At 46.8% G+C, this 16,345-nt stretch overlaps 2 protein-coding genes across 2 annotated transcripts in view; one reads left to right on the forward strand and one right to left on the reverse strand.

Annotated features, from left to right (window-relative positions):
- Positions 1-16,345, forward strand: part of snd1 (staphylococcal nuclease and tudor domain containing 1) — a 174,864-nt gene that overhangs the window by 80,873 nt on the left and 77,646 nt on the right. The window lies entirely within an intron of this gene.
- lrrc4.1 (leucine rich repeat containing 4.1) lies at positions 508-3,438 on the reverse strand. The gene has a single exon (XM_084573908.1). The coding sequence runs from the start codon at positions 3,433-3,435 to the stop codon at positions 580-582; it is 2,856 nt and encodes a 951-aa protein (XP_084430034.1). The 5' UTR covers positions 3,436-3,438; the 3' UTR covers positions 508-579.

The raw sequence follows: 16,345 nt of genomic DNA on the forward strand, positions 1-16,345 counted from the left end.
CTCTCTAATACTTCCTTTTTTCTTCCAAAAATCCTTTTTATTGCATTTATAACATTTGGCACAGTACAAATTCTTGGTGCTTTTACAAGATAAACCTGTAAAGATCGACACTGACCTTTTTTTCGGTTTTTGTTAAAGAAAGTCTTCTCTGTATAAATATTTTTTTTTCTTATCACTGCATTCTCTGTAGCACGGTGTAAAAATCACACAGAATGCCCCTTTTTAAAACAAGACTACCCTCATTTGTCAAAGTCAAGACAGCATCTTAAACAACTCATCGTTTTAAATAGAAGTTACAAGTTAGAAAATAGTTTCAATTTGTTTTTAATATATGTTTCTCTATCACCAACCCATGGTAGTTTCAGTTTGTCCATATATATATTTATTTATAAGCATGTACAACAAGAAATCATCAGTCTTTTAAAGTTTGCACTCTGTACAAAAAAGTAGTTCCTGTCCTTTTTTCATTGTGCATTCTATTGCATGAGTTTAATGAGGAAAGGACACAGGGGGAGTGGAACTGGGGTGGTTGGGAGCTAGGGGCCTGGGGAAAGGAGAGGGAGCCTTTTGGGGGGCTTTTTAAATCTGAGTCTCCTGTACCTTATCCTTGGTATGAGTTTTTATGACAAAGGGCTCAGCCATGTTGCTCGGCAAGGTTCGAGGCAGAGAGTTCCCAACGTTGTTGTCTGTCCATTTAGCCCCGTGGCCAGTTGGTTTGTAGGTGTTATATTTGGGCTGCTTTAGAGTACTGTAGTCCACCTTATGGGGGCTGTAGTCCATTTTGTGTGGACTGTAATCAAGTTTAGGTCTCTGAGTATGTGGACTGAAGTCGGACTTGAAGGCGCTGTAATCCACTTTGTGGGGGCTAAATTCGGTCTTGAAGGCGCTGTAATCGGTTGCAGTCTTATGGGGCGTGTAATGCTCCTTGGGTTTGTAGGAAATGTCAGTTTTAGATCTCTGGGCATTGTAGTCTGGTTTGGGTTTAGGCTGAGTGCTATAGTCAGGCTTAAATGGGCTGTAATCCGGTTTAGGTCTTGGGTAAGTGCCAAAATCAGGCTTGAAAGGACTGTATTCAGCTTTGGGTTTATGTTGTGAGTTGTAGTCTGATTTTAATGGGCTGTAGTCATGTTTAGATTTGGGTTGGGTGCTGTAGTCTCGTTTGAAAGGGCTGAAGTCGGTTCTCTGCCGAGGATGAGTGCTGTAATCTGGTTTGAATGGGCTGTAGTCTGTTTTAGCTTTCCCGTGGGTGCCAAAGTCGGGGTTGAATGGGCTGTATTCTGCTTTAGGTTTGTGAGTGTTGTACTCCTGTCTAAATGGGCTGCAGTCAGGCTTTGGTCTGTGAAGGCTGAAATCTGGTGTAGATTTGTGAGTGCTGTAATCTGGCATGGATTTGTGACTACTGAAGTCCATATTCGGCTTATATGTTGTATACTCCGCCTTCGGCTTGTGTAGGGTAAAATCCGACTGTTGTTTGTATTCGGCCTTGGGTTTGTGAAAGCTGTAGTCAGTCTTGTGGCTGATAAAGTCCAGTTTGTGTATGCTGTTATGGTCCCGGATTTCAGGCAATGTGAGAGACGATTCTTGGGCGGCAGAAGCTGGTGGTGGAAGGTCCTCGTCATCCACCTGGATAATCTCTACAGTGCGTGCAGCTGCCACTGTGCTCCTCTGCTGGTGGCGCTTTCTCAGTTTGTAGAAGGCGATGAGCATGACAGCAGCCAGTAGTGTCACTGCTACAAAGCAACCTATTATGATCTTAGTAGTCTTCATCACTTCATCCAAGCTAGGGCCAGACTTGCCTGGCTTGCCAGTGGCACCTTGGATTCCTGTCGACACAGATGGCTTTGCTGCGCCCGGTGGACTGTCAGTGTTTTGCAGCAGCACAGTTGGTGTGGAGATAAAGACTGGTTGAAAGACTGAAGGAGAAGCAGTTGTAGTTGTTGTCCCTAGGCCTGCTCCTCCTCCAGCAACCCCAGCACCTGCAGCAGCAGCTGTGGTTGTGGTAGTTTTAGGTTTGGGCATTTCAGTGGTTGGCCCTAAGACCTCAACAGTCACTGTGGTAAAGTAACTCAGGTTGGATGTATTCAGCTCAGCTGCGCTCACATTGAGGTAGGCTGAGGCATTAGAGTTCCCAGCTGCATTGGACACCATGCAGGTGTAAGTGCCCGTGTCTGCTGCTAGGACATTTGAGAAATTAAGGGTACCATCATTGAGGACGGATATTCTCAGATGACTCGAGGCATGTGTCAGGATAGTCCCATTAGGTAGGAGCCAGCGCACCGAAGACATTAGGGCTGTGCGACAACGAAGCTCAGCCACTCGGCCTGCTGAGATGTTCAAGTCCCTTGGTGCATCAGCAATGAATGGCGCAGAACACTGGGTTGCAGCGCCTTCACCGCGGTCCACCTCAACCAGCTGTCTGCCTCTCATAGTGGCAGGGGAGTGACAGCGTCCACAGCAAGTTGAGTTAGTTGGGATGTACTCCCTTAGCCAGCGTGCTAACCATACAGCATCACAGCCACAGTTCCAAGGGTTATGGTGGAGGTGGAGCTCCACCAGGTACCTGAGCGGGGAGAACAGGTCATGTGGCACAGCGCTCAGGTTGTTATGGGCAAGATTTAGCTCGACTAAAGAAGATAGGTCATCGAAAGCATTGCGCTCTATTACAGTGATTTGTGAGTTCATTACCCATAGCTTTTTCAGTGAGCGCAGACCTTTGAAGGAACCTGGCTTTATCTCTGGGAAGTGATTTTCAGAGATCTCCAGTTCCTCTAGGCCTCTGAGGGGACTCAGGTTTGGCATATCACCCCTTATGTTGCACATTCCCAAGTTGAGGTACTTGAGGTTTTGTAGGCCCTCAAAAGCTCCCTCTGAAATGTACTCCAGTTTCCTCAACTCTCCAAGGTCCAGTCGCATGAGTGAGGGCACCCGGTTGAAGGCATAGGAGGGAATACTCTCAATGGGGTTATTCCTCAGCCACAGTTCTCTTAGTTTAGACAGGTACTCAAAGGCCCCACTAGGAACCACCGTCAGCCGGTTGTCAAACAGCTCCAGTGTGTTGAGACTGGTGAGTCCATTAAACGCGCCCACCTCAATCTGCCGTATGGCATTTCGCCCAAGCTGGAGCACCTCAAGGTGGTGCAGATGGCGGAAGGAGTCAGCCTGCACCGCCTCAATGGCGTTTTCCATTAGATTGAGGTGTCGCGTGTTGGCAGGAATCCCAGGGGGCACACGGGTGAGGCCACGTCGGGTGCACACCACTTTCCCCTGCTGATTACTGCAGGAACACTGCGGTGGACAGCCCTGGGGTCCTTGAGACACCGCCGCCCCCGCCAAGGCCAGGGAGGCGCTGCTCCACGCTCGCGCCATCAGGAAGACTACACAGAGCAGGGCGGCTTTCCTGGCACGATGCACAGCTACCCGCCCCAGGAGACTCATGATGTGGCACGTTCATAATTCAGCATCATCTGGGGGGGAGGATGGGGGTGTTTGGGGCTGGTGTTTGTGGGGTTTGTGGATAGGGAAATAGCTGGTTGGCTGGTAATAGTGGTAAGGGGACCAGAGTAAAGAGGTTAAGGGAACTAAAGAGGGCAAAGGGGAGAACACAGGTCTGGGTGCTTGCTAAGGAGCAAGGGGACTTCACCTATCCTCAGTTAAGTAGTGCTTTTATTTCCATGGACTGTGCTCAGGGGCAGAAGGAGAGGGGAGGGTGGAGAGGTCTGACTTTTCTGAAACATGTGCATGAGAAGGACATGATGGCAAATTAAGCAACCTGAACCGTATTACAAGACAGGGGAGGGTAAGGTGTTACAAATTGATGCAAAGAGGGGTTGAAACACTAGACACCTACCTCAAGTTATTAATACAGGTCCTTGAACTGAGATATATAGCTTCCCTCCTTTTTGCATTCAGAAAGAGCAGTGGTATTCGCATCAGATGTATTTATATCCAAGGGCAGCAAAGAAAACCTTTTATATTTGCCCTGTCAGAACAGGTATCAATGCCAAAGAGCTTAACCAAGATGAGCCCTTTTGTAAATCCATACATCCAAAGAGAAAAGGTTCGAAGGCCCTTTGTGAGTGTTTTTTCCCCCTTTTCCGTGCTGATTAGAGGAAAAAAAAAAAAAAAGTAAAGGAAAAGACCGTAGATAGGAATCCAGTCAGGCTCCCAAAGCAGCAGTGCTCCCTTGCTCTCTTCTCGCTGTCGGCTCCTCTTCTCTTGCTTGTCCTTGGAATCCGACAGTTGATCCCCCTGCTAGACACCTTACCCAGGTCTCCATAGTACAGCGAAACCCTCACGCACAATTTTTTTGTGCAACCAAACCCAAGGCAGAAATTACGAAAGGAGGGAGGTAGGTGAGGGTGGGATTGGAGACGGTTGAATGAAAATTCCACAGTCCTTTCCAGTGTTCTTTCGCCTTTTGTTTGCAGTGGTTAGAAGGCGAGATTGACAAGCCGTAAAAAAAAAAGAAAAACAGACCCCCCTCCTCTTTTTATTCCTCTGTTCACTTTTTAGTAGTCAATCAGTTGGTCGGTTGGTCAGTCTGACAGCCCTTCTCCGTCTCTTGCGCTCTGTTCCTCGCTCCCCCTCTCAATGTGGCGTCGTGTCCACTTGATTTTTCTTAATTTTTTATTTTTTTTTCTCCTCTCTCTTTCCTCCGGGAGCGCTTGGCAGCGGTTGAAAAGGCTAGGCGACACGCACTGCCTTCATTAGCTTCTTCCTCCTCTTAACTGGCCACACGCTCCAGCCTCGGCAGCCGCGGCGGCGACAGCAGCAAACGCGCACACACCATCCCGGCGAAGCCCACAGCAGCAGCAGTAGCGGCGAGCGCACACACACACACAGCAGCAGCTGCAGCCTGCCTCCCCTGCACTTCCCAATAATCCGTCAATTTCTTCAGTAGGGGGAACGGGGTGGGGGATGGAAGGGGGTGCTAGGAGGAGTGGGGTTATTGTAGCTGGGTTGATCGAGGTGGGTTAGAGGGAGGAGGGGTTGTGCACAGTTTCTCCTTCCTCTCTCTGGGTTTCTTTTTTTTTTTTTTTTTTTTTCCTCTCCTCTTCTTCTTGTTTCCAGTTCTTTTTTTCCTCCTCTTCTCGTGGCGATCAGCACCCCCTCGCTAATGCAGCGTCCAACTGGGGAGAGGAGCAAGGCAGAGAAGGCAAGCGCTGGGCAAGCGCGGCTTACAGGCGTGACGTTAACAGTAGCGTCGATGTGGAAAGGATCCGTTGTAGCAGCAAAAGAGAGAGCGTGCGCCTTCTCCCTCTCTCTCCCACTTCTCTCGCTATCTCTCTCGCTCTTTTTCTCTTGCTCTCTCTCTCTCTCCCTTTCTCTTGCTCTGTCTCTCACTCACACCCTCTCTCTCTCTCTGTCTCTCTCTCTCTCTCACACACCCTCTCTCTCTCTCTCTCTCTCTATCTCCCTGCTTCCCTCCCACTCTCTGCAGTGTCCTGAGGTAGTTGGGTGAGCTCAAAGCACTCAGACCTTTTTAGAGATCTACCTCTTCAAAAACCAGTTTGCTCCTGCTGTCCTCCACTCTCTCTCTCTCTTTCTCTCTCTCTCTATTTTTTTTTTTTAATGCTCATAGTCTCTTGTTCTGTTCTCTGGCTTTCTGGGGCTTTTTGTGGCTTAGGGGAATAGACAGGCTGTCCAAGCAAAAGGCAGAGATGTACCGTGGCATCCCCACAGCAACCAGATTTTAACCCCCTCCTGCCCAGCAATAATCCGGCCATTCCAACGAGTCGGCGCAGAGCTTTCCAGCATTGCCGTGGTGGCGAAAGGCAGACAGTTGGAACACTGTTCCCCCCCCTCCCTCACTCTGGCTTCCCCCTCTTTCTTTCACGATGCGCGCCCTCTAGTTCCCTCTCTCTTTCTTTCACTTCACCTCTCTTTGCTCTCTTACTCTTTTTGCTTTGTCCTTTTGTGGAAAATAGAGGAACATGAATGGACTGCTGACGCATCCTGCTCGGAGCAGTGCTTTGGTTTGATGCAGTGGGTTATGTGCATTAACTCGCCGTCCCCCCCGCCCCTCCACCCTCACCCACCTCACCACCCTCACCCACCTCACCGTCTTTCCCCCCTCTGCTCACTCGTTGTCCGTCACTGTGTCACTCTACTAATTCACATCCGTGGCTGTTTCTTTGTACACAACACTTTACAGGCGCACATTTTTACCCACTTTCGCCGGCAGATTCAATCTTCAGTTATCTTTCTTTGGTAGTTTGGACTTTTCTTGCTTGTATGCACTTGAATTTAAAGTTTTAAAGTGTAAAATCTAGGTTACTTGATTGGAATAAGATTTGATGCCTCTGTTGACAAACATAACATACAGGATAAAATCAGGATTCTCCATCCATCATATATCTCTTTGGAGGTAGTTAGAGCACTCTAAACAGGCAGGCCTTAACCCTCAATTTGAGCACAAACTGTCGCTCCGGGAAGCGTGCAGCCATAAAGGTCACGTTAAAGAAGGCAAACGGGAGAAAACAAGACATGCTTTACCTGCCTGCTGCAGGAGAGAGGGCAAAACAAATGCATCCTACTGTCCCATCACCGCTCTACCTCAAATGATTTGTACAAGCCGCGTGTACATTAAACTAGGTAACGGCGCGGGTAATTGATGGTTGGTAAAGCTAGCCGTGACAGTGCTGCTAGGTGTGTGTGTGCGTCTCTGAGCTAGAGAGTAAGCGTGTGAAAGAGAGAGAGAGAGAGAGAGACAAAGAGAGGGAGGAGAGAAAGCACACCAGCTAGAAAAGGTCACACTGCCTGTAGCGCAGTACGTTATTCCCACTGGCACAGGAGTATAGAGCCAACTCCTATATTCTACACACACACACGTACACACTCGCAGACATTCTCCTTGACTTCACTGCAGTTGAATACGAATGGGCTTCAATGAAGCACATGTAAAAGTGAGGTGGGAACCACAGGAGTGTAGGGGAGGTTTTCCTGTGTTATGAAAGAAAGGCTATTTCCTTTCTGGTCCACAGGGATTCCACGGCATCGCAGCCCATGTAGAGGGTGATATCAGAGGCGTGCTGCAGCCTACTCTATACGCTGTCCCAGCAAAAGCACAAGATAATGCACGCATTTAAGCAGGCATGCAAGTTAAACCAGCTGCACATGAAGGCTTGTGGTTATCTGAGGGATTATTAATGACAAAAAAAGCCTGGTGTCAGGTGGTGCCTGTGCACTGGTCTATAGGTGTGATGCGCCACCATTTGATGAACAGGTGACCCAGAAACGGGTTCAGGTTGAGTTTTACCCACCCAGCGCAGCACAGCGCTCCGCGGACGACTTTCTAACCAAAATCATCCACTGACCCGCGACACGACCGGCGCCGCGAGGGCAGCTCTCCCTCCTCTCGGCGCTCGTACTGTCCATTTTTCTCTTTGCTATCTTTTCTGCTCCCGCTCTATTTTTGTCTTTCGGCGGACTCTCTGCTTTTTTTTTTCCACGACTGATGGAGCCTTGGTTATGGGCTGCCAAACTCCGCGATGCTTCAGTGACCGACGGCGGTCAACCCCCTTGCATTATAGTTTGATCCCGGCGCGGAACGGCCAAGGTGGCGTGATAGTTGGGCGAGCTCTGTGATCACGGCGAGGTGTTCCCGAGCTTGCGGGTGTAAATGTGTCCTCGGCTCGCGTGGCATTCGTGACGGTGGCAGAGGTGAATCAGAATACACTGTTAAAGCTAGTGGGGCACCTTTTTCTTAGTGTGCCTAGACTCTTAAATTGAGTTTGTGTACTTGTTTGCACGATGCTTGAATCTGGAAAGTATGTTCTAATATGCCGGCTAAACTGTTCAGTGTCTTTTGGAGTTTGGGTTATGCCAATAATATTCACAGTGGATAGCAGCCAACATCTAAGACAAACGGTGGTCCCATATGTTCACGGTTTAACATACACTATCTTGACAAGAAGAGTGTTGTCAGGCCCTACCTTAAGGACTCGCCGACCGATGACGGCTTGATGAGCTGTCAGTCATGTGGGACCTTCACGCTGTCATGCCAGCCCCGCTCGCCTGCTGCGCGAGACCTCCGCCCTCGCTGCCTCACCCGGGGCCCCCCGGTGGAGTCAACCCCACCACCGGGGCCAGGAGGGCACTGGGTGTGGACCGGGGGGTTCTGCGCGACCTACTTCGGCGCGGCCTGTCCGCCAGCACATTCAAGGGGTGTGTGCAATCGGTACAGGACCCATCCCCCTGGGGGTGAGTGCTAGCGAATCTGGGCTGCGGCCAGTCACATGTAGGTCAGCAGCCTGTGTCTGTTAGCATGCGTGCCACTAGTTCCATTTGGACGGATGGCCCGGAGTACGGCGTAGCAGCAATGACAATCGGATTAGTGAAATGTAGAGTTGAATGATAGATCTAATGATAATGTCATGCATCTGCCATTGCCAGAATCAAGGATTTACAATATAGACCATTCGGTAATCCACATATGGTCTTTTGTGTACTTCTATAAGAGAGACAGAGTTGGATATACTCTCAAGGAGACGGAAGACATACTATTTTTGGGCTTGTCTCGTGCTTTGAGAGTTGTTACAAATTTTATGTATATATATGTGTGTGGACGTGTCCTCTAAGTAACCAGTAATGTCCCAGTGGTCCATTTCATGCCCACCCGCGGTACAATGTTATCTTAAACTAAATTTTCAAGGCCGCCGCCTTAAACGCGCGCACACAAACCCACACCGACGCGCCCGCAAAACTCTTTGATGCTGACCTTGAGGTAAAGAAGCCGCTACTGCAACGATCCTTCCCCATTTTCATTTCAATTTCCAGGAATTAATTCTGCTGGAGATTAAGTGTAACACACAGACAGATTCACTGCTATCGGTGTCCCAGCGAAGGCTTAAACTGCTTGGTAGGGATTTTTTTCTTCTCCTCTGTTTATCATTTTTCTCATCTCACACACACACACACACACACACAAATCATATGCCGGATTATAATATGCAATATCATTATAATTATATTAGGGACTTCCATCTGGCCAGGTTGGACAGGTTGTTGTGTTTAACCGTGATACCTGACCTTGTGTGGCCTCCGCTCGATACGGTCTGCTAATACGGATAACTTTTGGCAGGGTACATGGAAAACTGGATTATATTTTCTTACGCTGCAGTTTTCTTTACAGCTACGTGGTCTGCCAGAGGAGGTTAGTTTAGTCGGACAGTAAAATAACAAACATGTTGTAATGTTTAAGCGTTTTGGCTCTAATTCAGTCGGCGCTAATGCCGTTAAGTTTTCGGCTGCTGCTCTTTTTCTGTTTTTATCTTCTCATAAACTCGGCTTACGTTTGTCCTTTTTGTCCGCTTTCCTCTTTCTTTCGGCAAACTGACCTTGCCTTTTTACATTATTGCTAACTTTTTCCACCTTTTCATTTGCTTTTCCTCTCTTTTTTCTCCTTTTGTCTCCAGTCTTCTTGCCCTCAACCTCCCGCTCTAAGTCGTTGCATCCTACAGTGTTCCTCTGGACTACCTTTCTGGAGTTAATTGTGTTTGCTCATTCAGCTTATGTTATATATCTGCGCGAGTGACAGAGTGTGTGCTCTCAAACGAGGGCAACATCAGGTCATGGCAACTAAAGGCACACAGTAAAAGATGAACCTTTTTTTTTTTTTTTTTTTTTCCATCCTGTGTTATTCAGCGTTTGAGCTTTGCAACCAGCCATTGTCTCCAGACTAATGGGCTTCATTATGGTGAGCTGTGTTCATACTGGCTGCCAGAGCAGGGATTAGCCCTAGCTCTGTGTTAGCTGGAAGCAGAAGAGAGATATTGTTGGGTTAGCACTGTTAACCCAAGCAGCATGAGCCAAGATAGCTAGATAGGAGAAGATGCCTCGTGCGCATTTAGAAATGGGTGTGTTGTGCATCTTGAACTTTCTTTTGATTACACCATTCGCTGGCACAGGCTGCCGCTGCCACGTTCCAAGAATGGAAAGTGCTAATTAATAAACATATGAGCTTTATAATCAACACTTGATAACGTGCCAAGCACGTGATATAAAGCCATTCCTTTCTTGCATTTTTTCATATGCTAATGCTCCCCGTGTCCTGCCCTGGCCACGTCATCGGTCAGCTGGCCCCCCATTAGGATTCATGGAGCATCCCTGTATGTGCGTTCATCACAATGTTGCCTTGCCAACTGCCAGGCGTAGGAAATTGATGTCTCTTTCTCTGAGCAATGTGAAGGTAAAAACATAGTAATTCACCGCCGGGAGAGCAACTAAATCTTCTGGACTTTAAGCTCCTTGGGAGCAAAGATGTCATCTTCATTCAGATCGACCTCTCCCCCTCCTCTGTTTGCTTTCATGTCCTTGGTTTGGTCAAAACAGAATGCTAACTATGAAGCTGCTATTCTGGAGCATCACACAATATGCCCCTATGTGAATCTCTTGTTCTCCACTAAAACGAAATACCTTCCTACTTCCATACTAATATAAAATCTCATAGGAAGTCTTAAGTGGCACCACTAGGGTATTACATTGACTTCACTTTGTCTCTGGTGACCTTCCTGTCCCTCAACGATGCCCCTGACTGAAATATTCCCCTACTCAAAGTCACAGTATTCCCAGTATTTTGGGCTTATTAAATTAATAATCCCTGAATCTATCTCAAACTTCATGCAAACGCAACAAATCTGGCCAACAGTCGGCCGTTGGGCGGTGTTGGGCGATTAGGGAGCGTCTGTGACCCTAGTTCATCCAGTGTGTCCTGCATATTTGGTGCTAGTTGCTATTTAGTCAGCAGCACCATGTTGACTTGTCAGCAGAACGAGTCGGTCAGAAAGATAACTTTGGTTGGCTGCTGGCTTAGCGAACCAGTGCAAGAGAAACCAAATCAACAAAAGTAAGTAGGTGGGTCTAGGTCTAGACTCCCGGTAAATAGTCGCACCTCCGTCTCCCCTTTTGAGTGACAGAAACAATCTGCTGCCACTTGCTGGTATGTCGAGTTATTTCCTTTTGCACAAGCATAAAACATTCGTGGCCATTAGCTGTAGTATTTGCACAATTCAACTTTCTGATCCTGACATCCTGACGTCATGAAACGGTGTCACAGTTCACCTCCTTTGCCGGCAGTTCTTGAAAATTGATTCTGTGTGTGTACATGCCCATAAAACTGCTTTCTTGTGACTTTTCAATGTTGGAAAGCAGATTAAAGGCAGGGAGTGTACAGAGCGTACCCCTAATATGCCTCAAATTTGGCTATCATTACCTTTTGTTGCCTGCCTATCTGATTCCCAACAGCGACAATCATGCACTAGTCAACTTTACTTTAAAGTGGTCTGAAGTTTTGAGCCTCCAGTCGGTTATTTTTCCAGTCTAAAAACCTACATTTCTTTGCCTCCATTCTTTCCTGTACTGGGGATTTGCGAAGCTAAGTGTGTCTAATCTATGAGTGCAGCCAGCACAGCGTCAAATGTTTTTGCCAATGTACCTGCAGCCTCCAACAATACAATCCCCCAGCAGCTGTTTACTCAAGCAGGTAGTGGATAATGCAGGATAGGAAGCGCCGAAGGTTGAGAGACGGACACCTGAGTGGACACTGTCATTATTGCTAAACAGCTGTGAGAAAAGCCTGCGTTTGGGGGAAAAGGGAAAGCGCAAAGGAAAGATGTAAATGGAATTTAGGTTTGAAGTAAAGAAGTCCCCCCCAATGACACACTGCAACTACACACCCCAACCCCGTCTTAACTGCAGGCCCCTCGACCTTGCTTAAATGTGTTTTCTGTAGCAGTGCAATCAGGGATATCCCCCGGAGGTAGGCTGCGGCTGGGGGCCAGCAGGGTCCCGGCTATGAAAGGCACGGGGAAAAAGCAGCAGGCAGCACTTTCTAAATTGAAGTCAATAACACAACAGTCCGTTCTATCAGCGCCGGTCCTCCCACACAGTCCGTTTACACTCACTAAGGAGAACTGAGGGTAGGATGTCGATTGAGTTCTCCGAAGTACCACGGTGGAAGGCAACATGTGTTTGTGTAGGTGAACACATGAGAGAAAACGGTGGCGTCAGTGATAACAGGCGGGGCAATCGAAGCGCTTCTACAATTCATACACTTGTTAAAAATGAAATATTAACACTTTTTCTGCAACAACAAGAACTAAATATTGAGCAGTGGAAGAGATCGAAAATGAAACATACACTGGGAAAGGAACAGATTAATAGACCTGACCAAATGGCCCCGAGTCTGCTACTGTACATGAAAGTGATTTTACTCCACAACTAGCCATTGTATGAAATCTTGCCAGTGCAGGCATATTTGAGACAGATGCACACACAGCTTTATTTTGCCTTTAATCCCTTTTCGCGTGTTAGCACTTCTACGTAGCTTCGGGGGATTAGACCTGGTACGGCTGGCCGGCCCCGAGCAGGGGTAGGAAAGGAAATTAGCGAATGGTAGACAGTTGACATCCGGCTGACATGACGCGAGAGTGTGTGTGTGCACGTGTGTCGAGCCCGCATAGTTTTGAATCTGATGACGACCACGTAACGGTTACTGGCACATCCGCACAGCATGGAACGGGCGTGATTTGTTCGGGAGCTAGCACTTTTTGCTTGCTTCTGCTGAGCCGAACGGTAAAAAAAAGAGTCGATCGACTGCAGTTTTAATACCCCGCGTTCCCAGTAGTGAGCTGACCTGCTTATGCGTGTTGTTTTTTAACAGGCAAATATGGTTTTATGATAAAAAAAAAACATTTTATTTCATGGGATGGCTGCTAAATGCTCATTTTTTTGTGTCTATGCTTGAGAATAAGCCTGTTAGAGAAAGATTGACCATGATTCATCCATCATTTACTATCCCTAGTTCCTTCTCTCAACCCAGTATCTGTAGAAGACTGCCCTCAAAGTCATGCACTCAACCTCACATGCATGTTGGTGGTTTTATTGTGCAATGAAATTTTTAAATTTGACACGATGTTCTGGGACTAGGCTAAATGAAGTGTAAAGTTTCCAAACCTACGCATGAAGACTTTGCATTTTCACACCACATTCAGAGCTGTTATGTTTACATGCAATCAGCAAAGTTCAGCCCATCTGTCAAACATTATCTTGTGCCATTTGGTCCTTGTTGTTCCGTCACTATTTGCCGGTACATACCGTATAGATCTTTGTCGCTCCCGGGCCACGGCCTAGCACTCCTCCCACTGGTGCTCTTTCTGTTCTGTCAGTTCTCTGACTGATGGCATCAGTCTAGGTCACTTGCACCCTAGTTGTGTTTATTGGTGTGTGGCCCAGTTATTTTTTCCATAATAACACCCCCGCCACCGCCACCGCCACCACACGCACACACGACAAGCTTGACACATGGATGAACAGTGGTAATTTCCCAAGGCAGGCATTGATTTCACTTTCATTTCCCTGCCTCCCATACTTTGACGCGCTGGTGAAAATGATCATTTTGACTTGAAACCTATTGCTTTATTGCAATAGCTCGTTTGCCTTTTTAAAGGGGGCTACAGGACCTGAAATTAGTAACGGTTTTGAAAGAGAGTTGATTTTGACAAACAACAAGTGGCATTGATTGTAATTGCCGCGGTGGCACTCTGATAAAAATAGTTCTTAGTTTGCAACAAGTATGTTTCTACTTTTGTATTGGCCGCTATGATCTGTGTGCAAAAATAACCAAAGTCTTGAAGCTCTTAGGGAACAGTTGTAGCTATTCCATGTTCTTCTCCTGGAAGAGACGGGCATTTAACGTTTTGCTTCACTCTCTATCGACCACGAAGCGTTAACTCAGATGTGTTGTAAGTCCCACAGTTAAACACCAAGACCGCAAGACAGCGAGTGCTTGCATGTGCATTTAAATATGCCTTTTATTTCAGCAGAGGGCTTTGCTGACTCAATGGTTTAAACACTCCTCTTCAAGGACTGCTATTTGTTTTCCGTGCCATCCGTTTGTTTGTTGCTCGACTATACGCAGCACTTAATGACTGAAAAGTGATGAGGCTACTCAGGCACGCTGGTGCGAGTTTTTCTTTTGAGGAAACAGTCGAGCTCTCCGCTTATTCATTCAGCGGAAATACCACGAGACAACAGCCTATGGGCAAGGGAAGGGTTTCACTTCTTAAAAGGTGGGTATTCAAGCAGCAAGCCGAGCTGGCCGCGAGATTGCGGTAGCTTGTAAAACTCCCCGATACAGCGGGGCGGTAGGTGTCTGCTCTTGCCTGTGGCCACGTTGTCGAAATTGAATTTGAGGAGAGTGTGTGTACTGCTGTCTGTTTTGAATCGAGTGTTATCCATCCTATTTGGAAGCGCACAATTGTCATATCGCTCACCTGGTGGTGTTAAAAACGCTCCTTCGGGAAACGGCGCATTTTAAACCAAAGGTATCAAGTTCACAGTCGGATTGTGTTATCAGTTTTGATCAAATACGAGTGTTGCAGGGAAAAAAAAAAACGCATTTCCTCGATGCTGATAGACGAGCTCCCAGTGCTAGCCTGAGCACAAAATATTGCATGTTGTGACAAACTGACTACGTGGTCTCTAGGACATCACTTGTCTTAAGGATGCGTTCGGTGCCCTTTTGTTCTCGCAGCATCCTGAGTGACTCAACCTTCCTGCTTATTTTTACACGTATTATGTTGCACTGAGCTGTGAATGAGCCGTGGCCTTTTGTGCACATGCTTCACAATCTTGCATCCCTCACGTAGAAGGAACGGTTGAGAATGCAGTGGCACAATCTTAGCCCTGGAGATGCAGTAAAAAGCAATAATAAACGAAACGCGATGCTGACACCGTCGACTGATTCACGACTGACTCATCGTTCTCCTTGTGCTAAAAGAAAAAGAAAAAAAACGTTTGCGGAAGTAATGAATTTGAAGTAATTTGAATCAAATCAAGTCAGCGGAATAAAATTGTATTGTTACCGTTCGTTCAAGGCCAAAAAACGTCAACGCTACTGTGTGATAAACTAATAGCAAAATTAAACTTTTTAGCGTTCTTCATTGCTTCTCTTGAATCTTCCATAGCTCTCTCTGCTTTCTCCAGTCAGAGCATGTCATCTCTAAGGTAGCGCTGATTAACCGCATGTTTCCGCCGCCTTGTGAGGCACAAATAGGCAAAGGAATTGGCGGAAACGTAACGCCTTCAACGGTCTTTTGTCATTTTTGATGAGTTTTTAGTCTAGCGCTTTCCACCTTCTACTTTCCCGCTTGTGCTCAGTCTCATTTCACAAATGTTAGCCCCATTTCTCTCCCTCGTCTCCTCATTATTGAGTTGTTTAGAAGCCCTGTCTTGTTTTTGACGCCGATTTTCGTCTTTTTCTTTCCCCTGAACAAACAAGGGAAGGGACGTTTGGAACAGGGTCACAGAGACAAACGTTAACAAACTTAACTTTAAAAGACGGTCTTAACCAGTGCGGTGGCTCAAAGGTTATTAGACAGTCGACTCCAAAGCCGTTTCCTGGACAGAGTAGGAAGAGTCCTTCATTATTTAAGCGGTTCCCAGATCCGGAGTTGCGGTGTTTTCTGTGAACCTACAGCGTATGTTCAAAGTGGCTTTCATTGCAAGCGAAGCAAACAATCCTTAGGCTGCTGAAACAAGACAAATCCATCAGAGAGACTGCAGGAACACGAGGGGTGACGAAATCAACGGGCTGGTACATTCTGAGACAAACCGAACGCGCTGATGAGCTGAGCTCTACGACATAAAAAGGCTTGGATATCCACAGAAGACAACATTGGTGGAGGATCTTAGGTTTCTTTCAATAGCAAAAAAAAAACAAAAACCATCACAACATCCAGCCAAGATAACAGCAATCTCCTTGTCATTATCCAACTATAAAGAGAAGACAACAAACAGCAAATATAGAAGATTCTCAAACAATTGCCCAAATACCTTTGAGCCAGACAGGGTATAAAAATGGCTTCGCTCATCTGAAAATATTAAAGAAGGGCAACTGGACTTGTAGAGTTTCTTGACAACGTCTTGCTTCCAGACCAGACACTAATCAAGCAAGTTTCTGAAGGATTACACCCAAAGATGTTCCTATTTGAACCAGTCCTTTAGAGCTGAAGAAGATACTTGCATCAGTGGCGAGACAGACGTCTTTAAAAAACTCAACTCTACAATTCCAGTTGCACTTTTCCAGATAAACCATGACCTTCATGGCTGAGAACCTTCACAGACACACATTTCCTCCAATTTGGATGTAAGCGCCATCAAATTAAAGCTGAAAGTCTGCACTTTACACTCGCTTTTATAAAATAACAAAACCTTTTGCCACTGTCCGAACATATATGGACCTATCTGTATCTGTGCTTGTCATATTTTGCGAAATACTTGCCAAGTATTCACTGCTAGACACACTTAGTCAAGCTGAGGAGCATTACCAGCAAGGGATAAACAA

Source organism: Chelon labrosus, assembly GCF_963514085.1.
Source record: "Chelon labrosus genome assembly, chromosome: 23".
NCBI classification, from domain to species: Eukaryota; Metazoa; Chordata; class Actinopteri; order Mugiliformes; family Mugilidae; genus Chelon; species Chelon labrosus.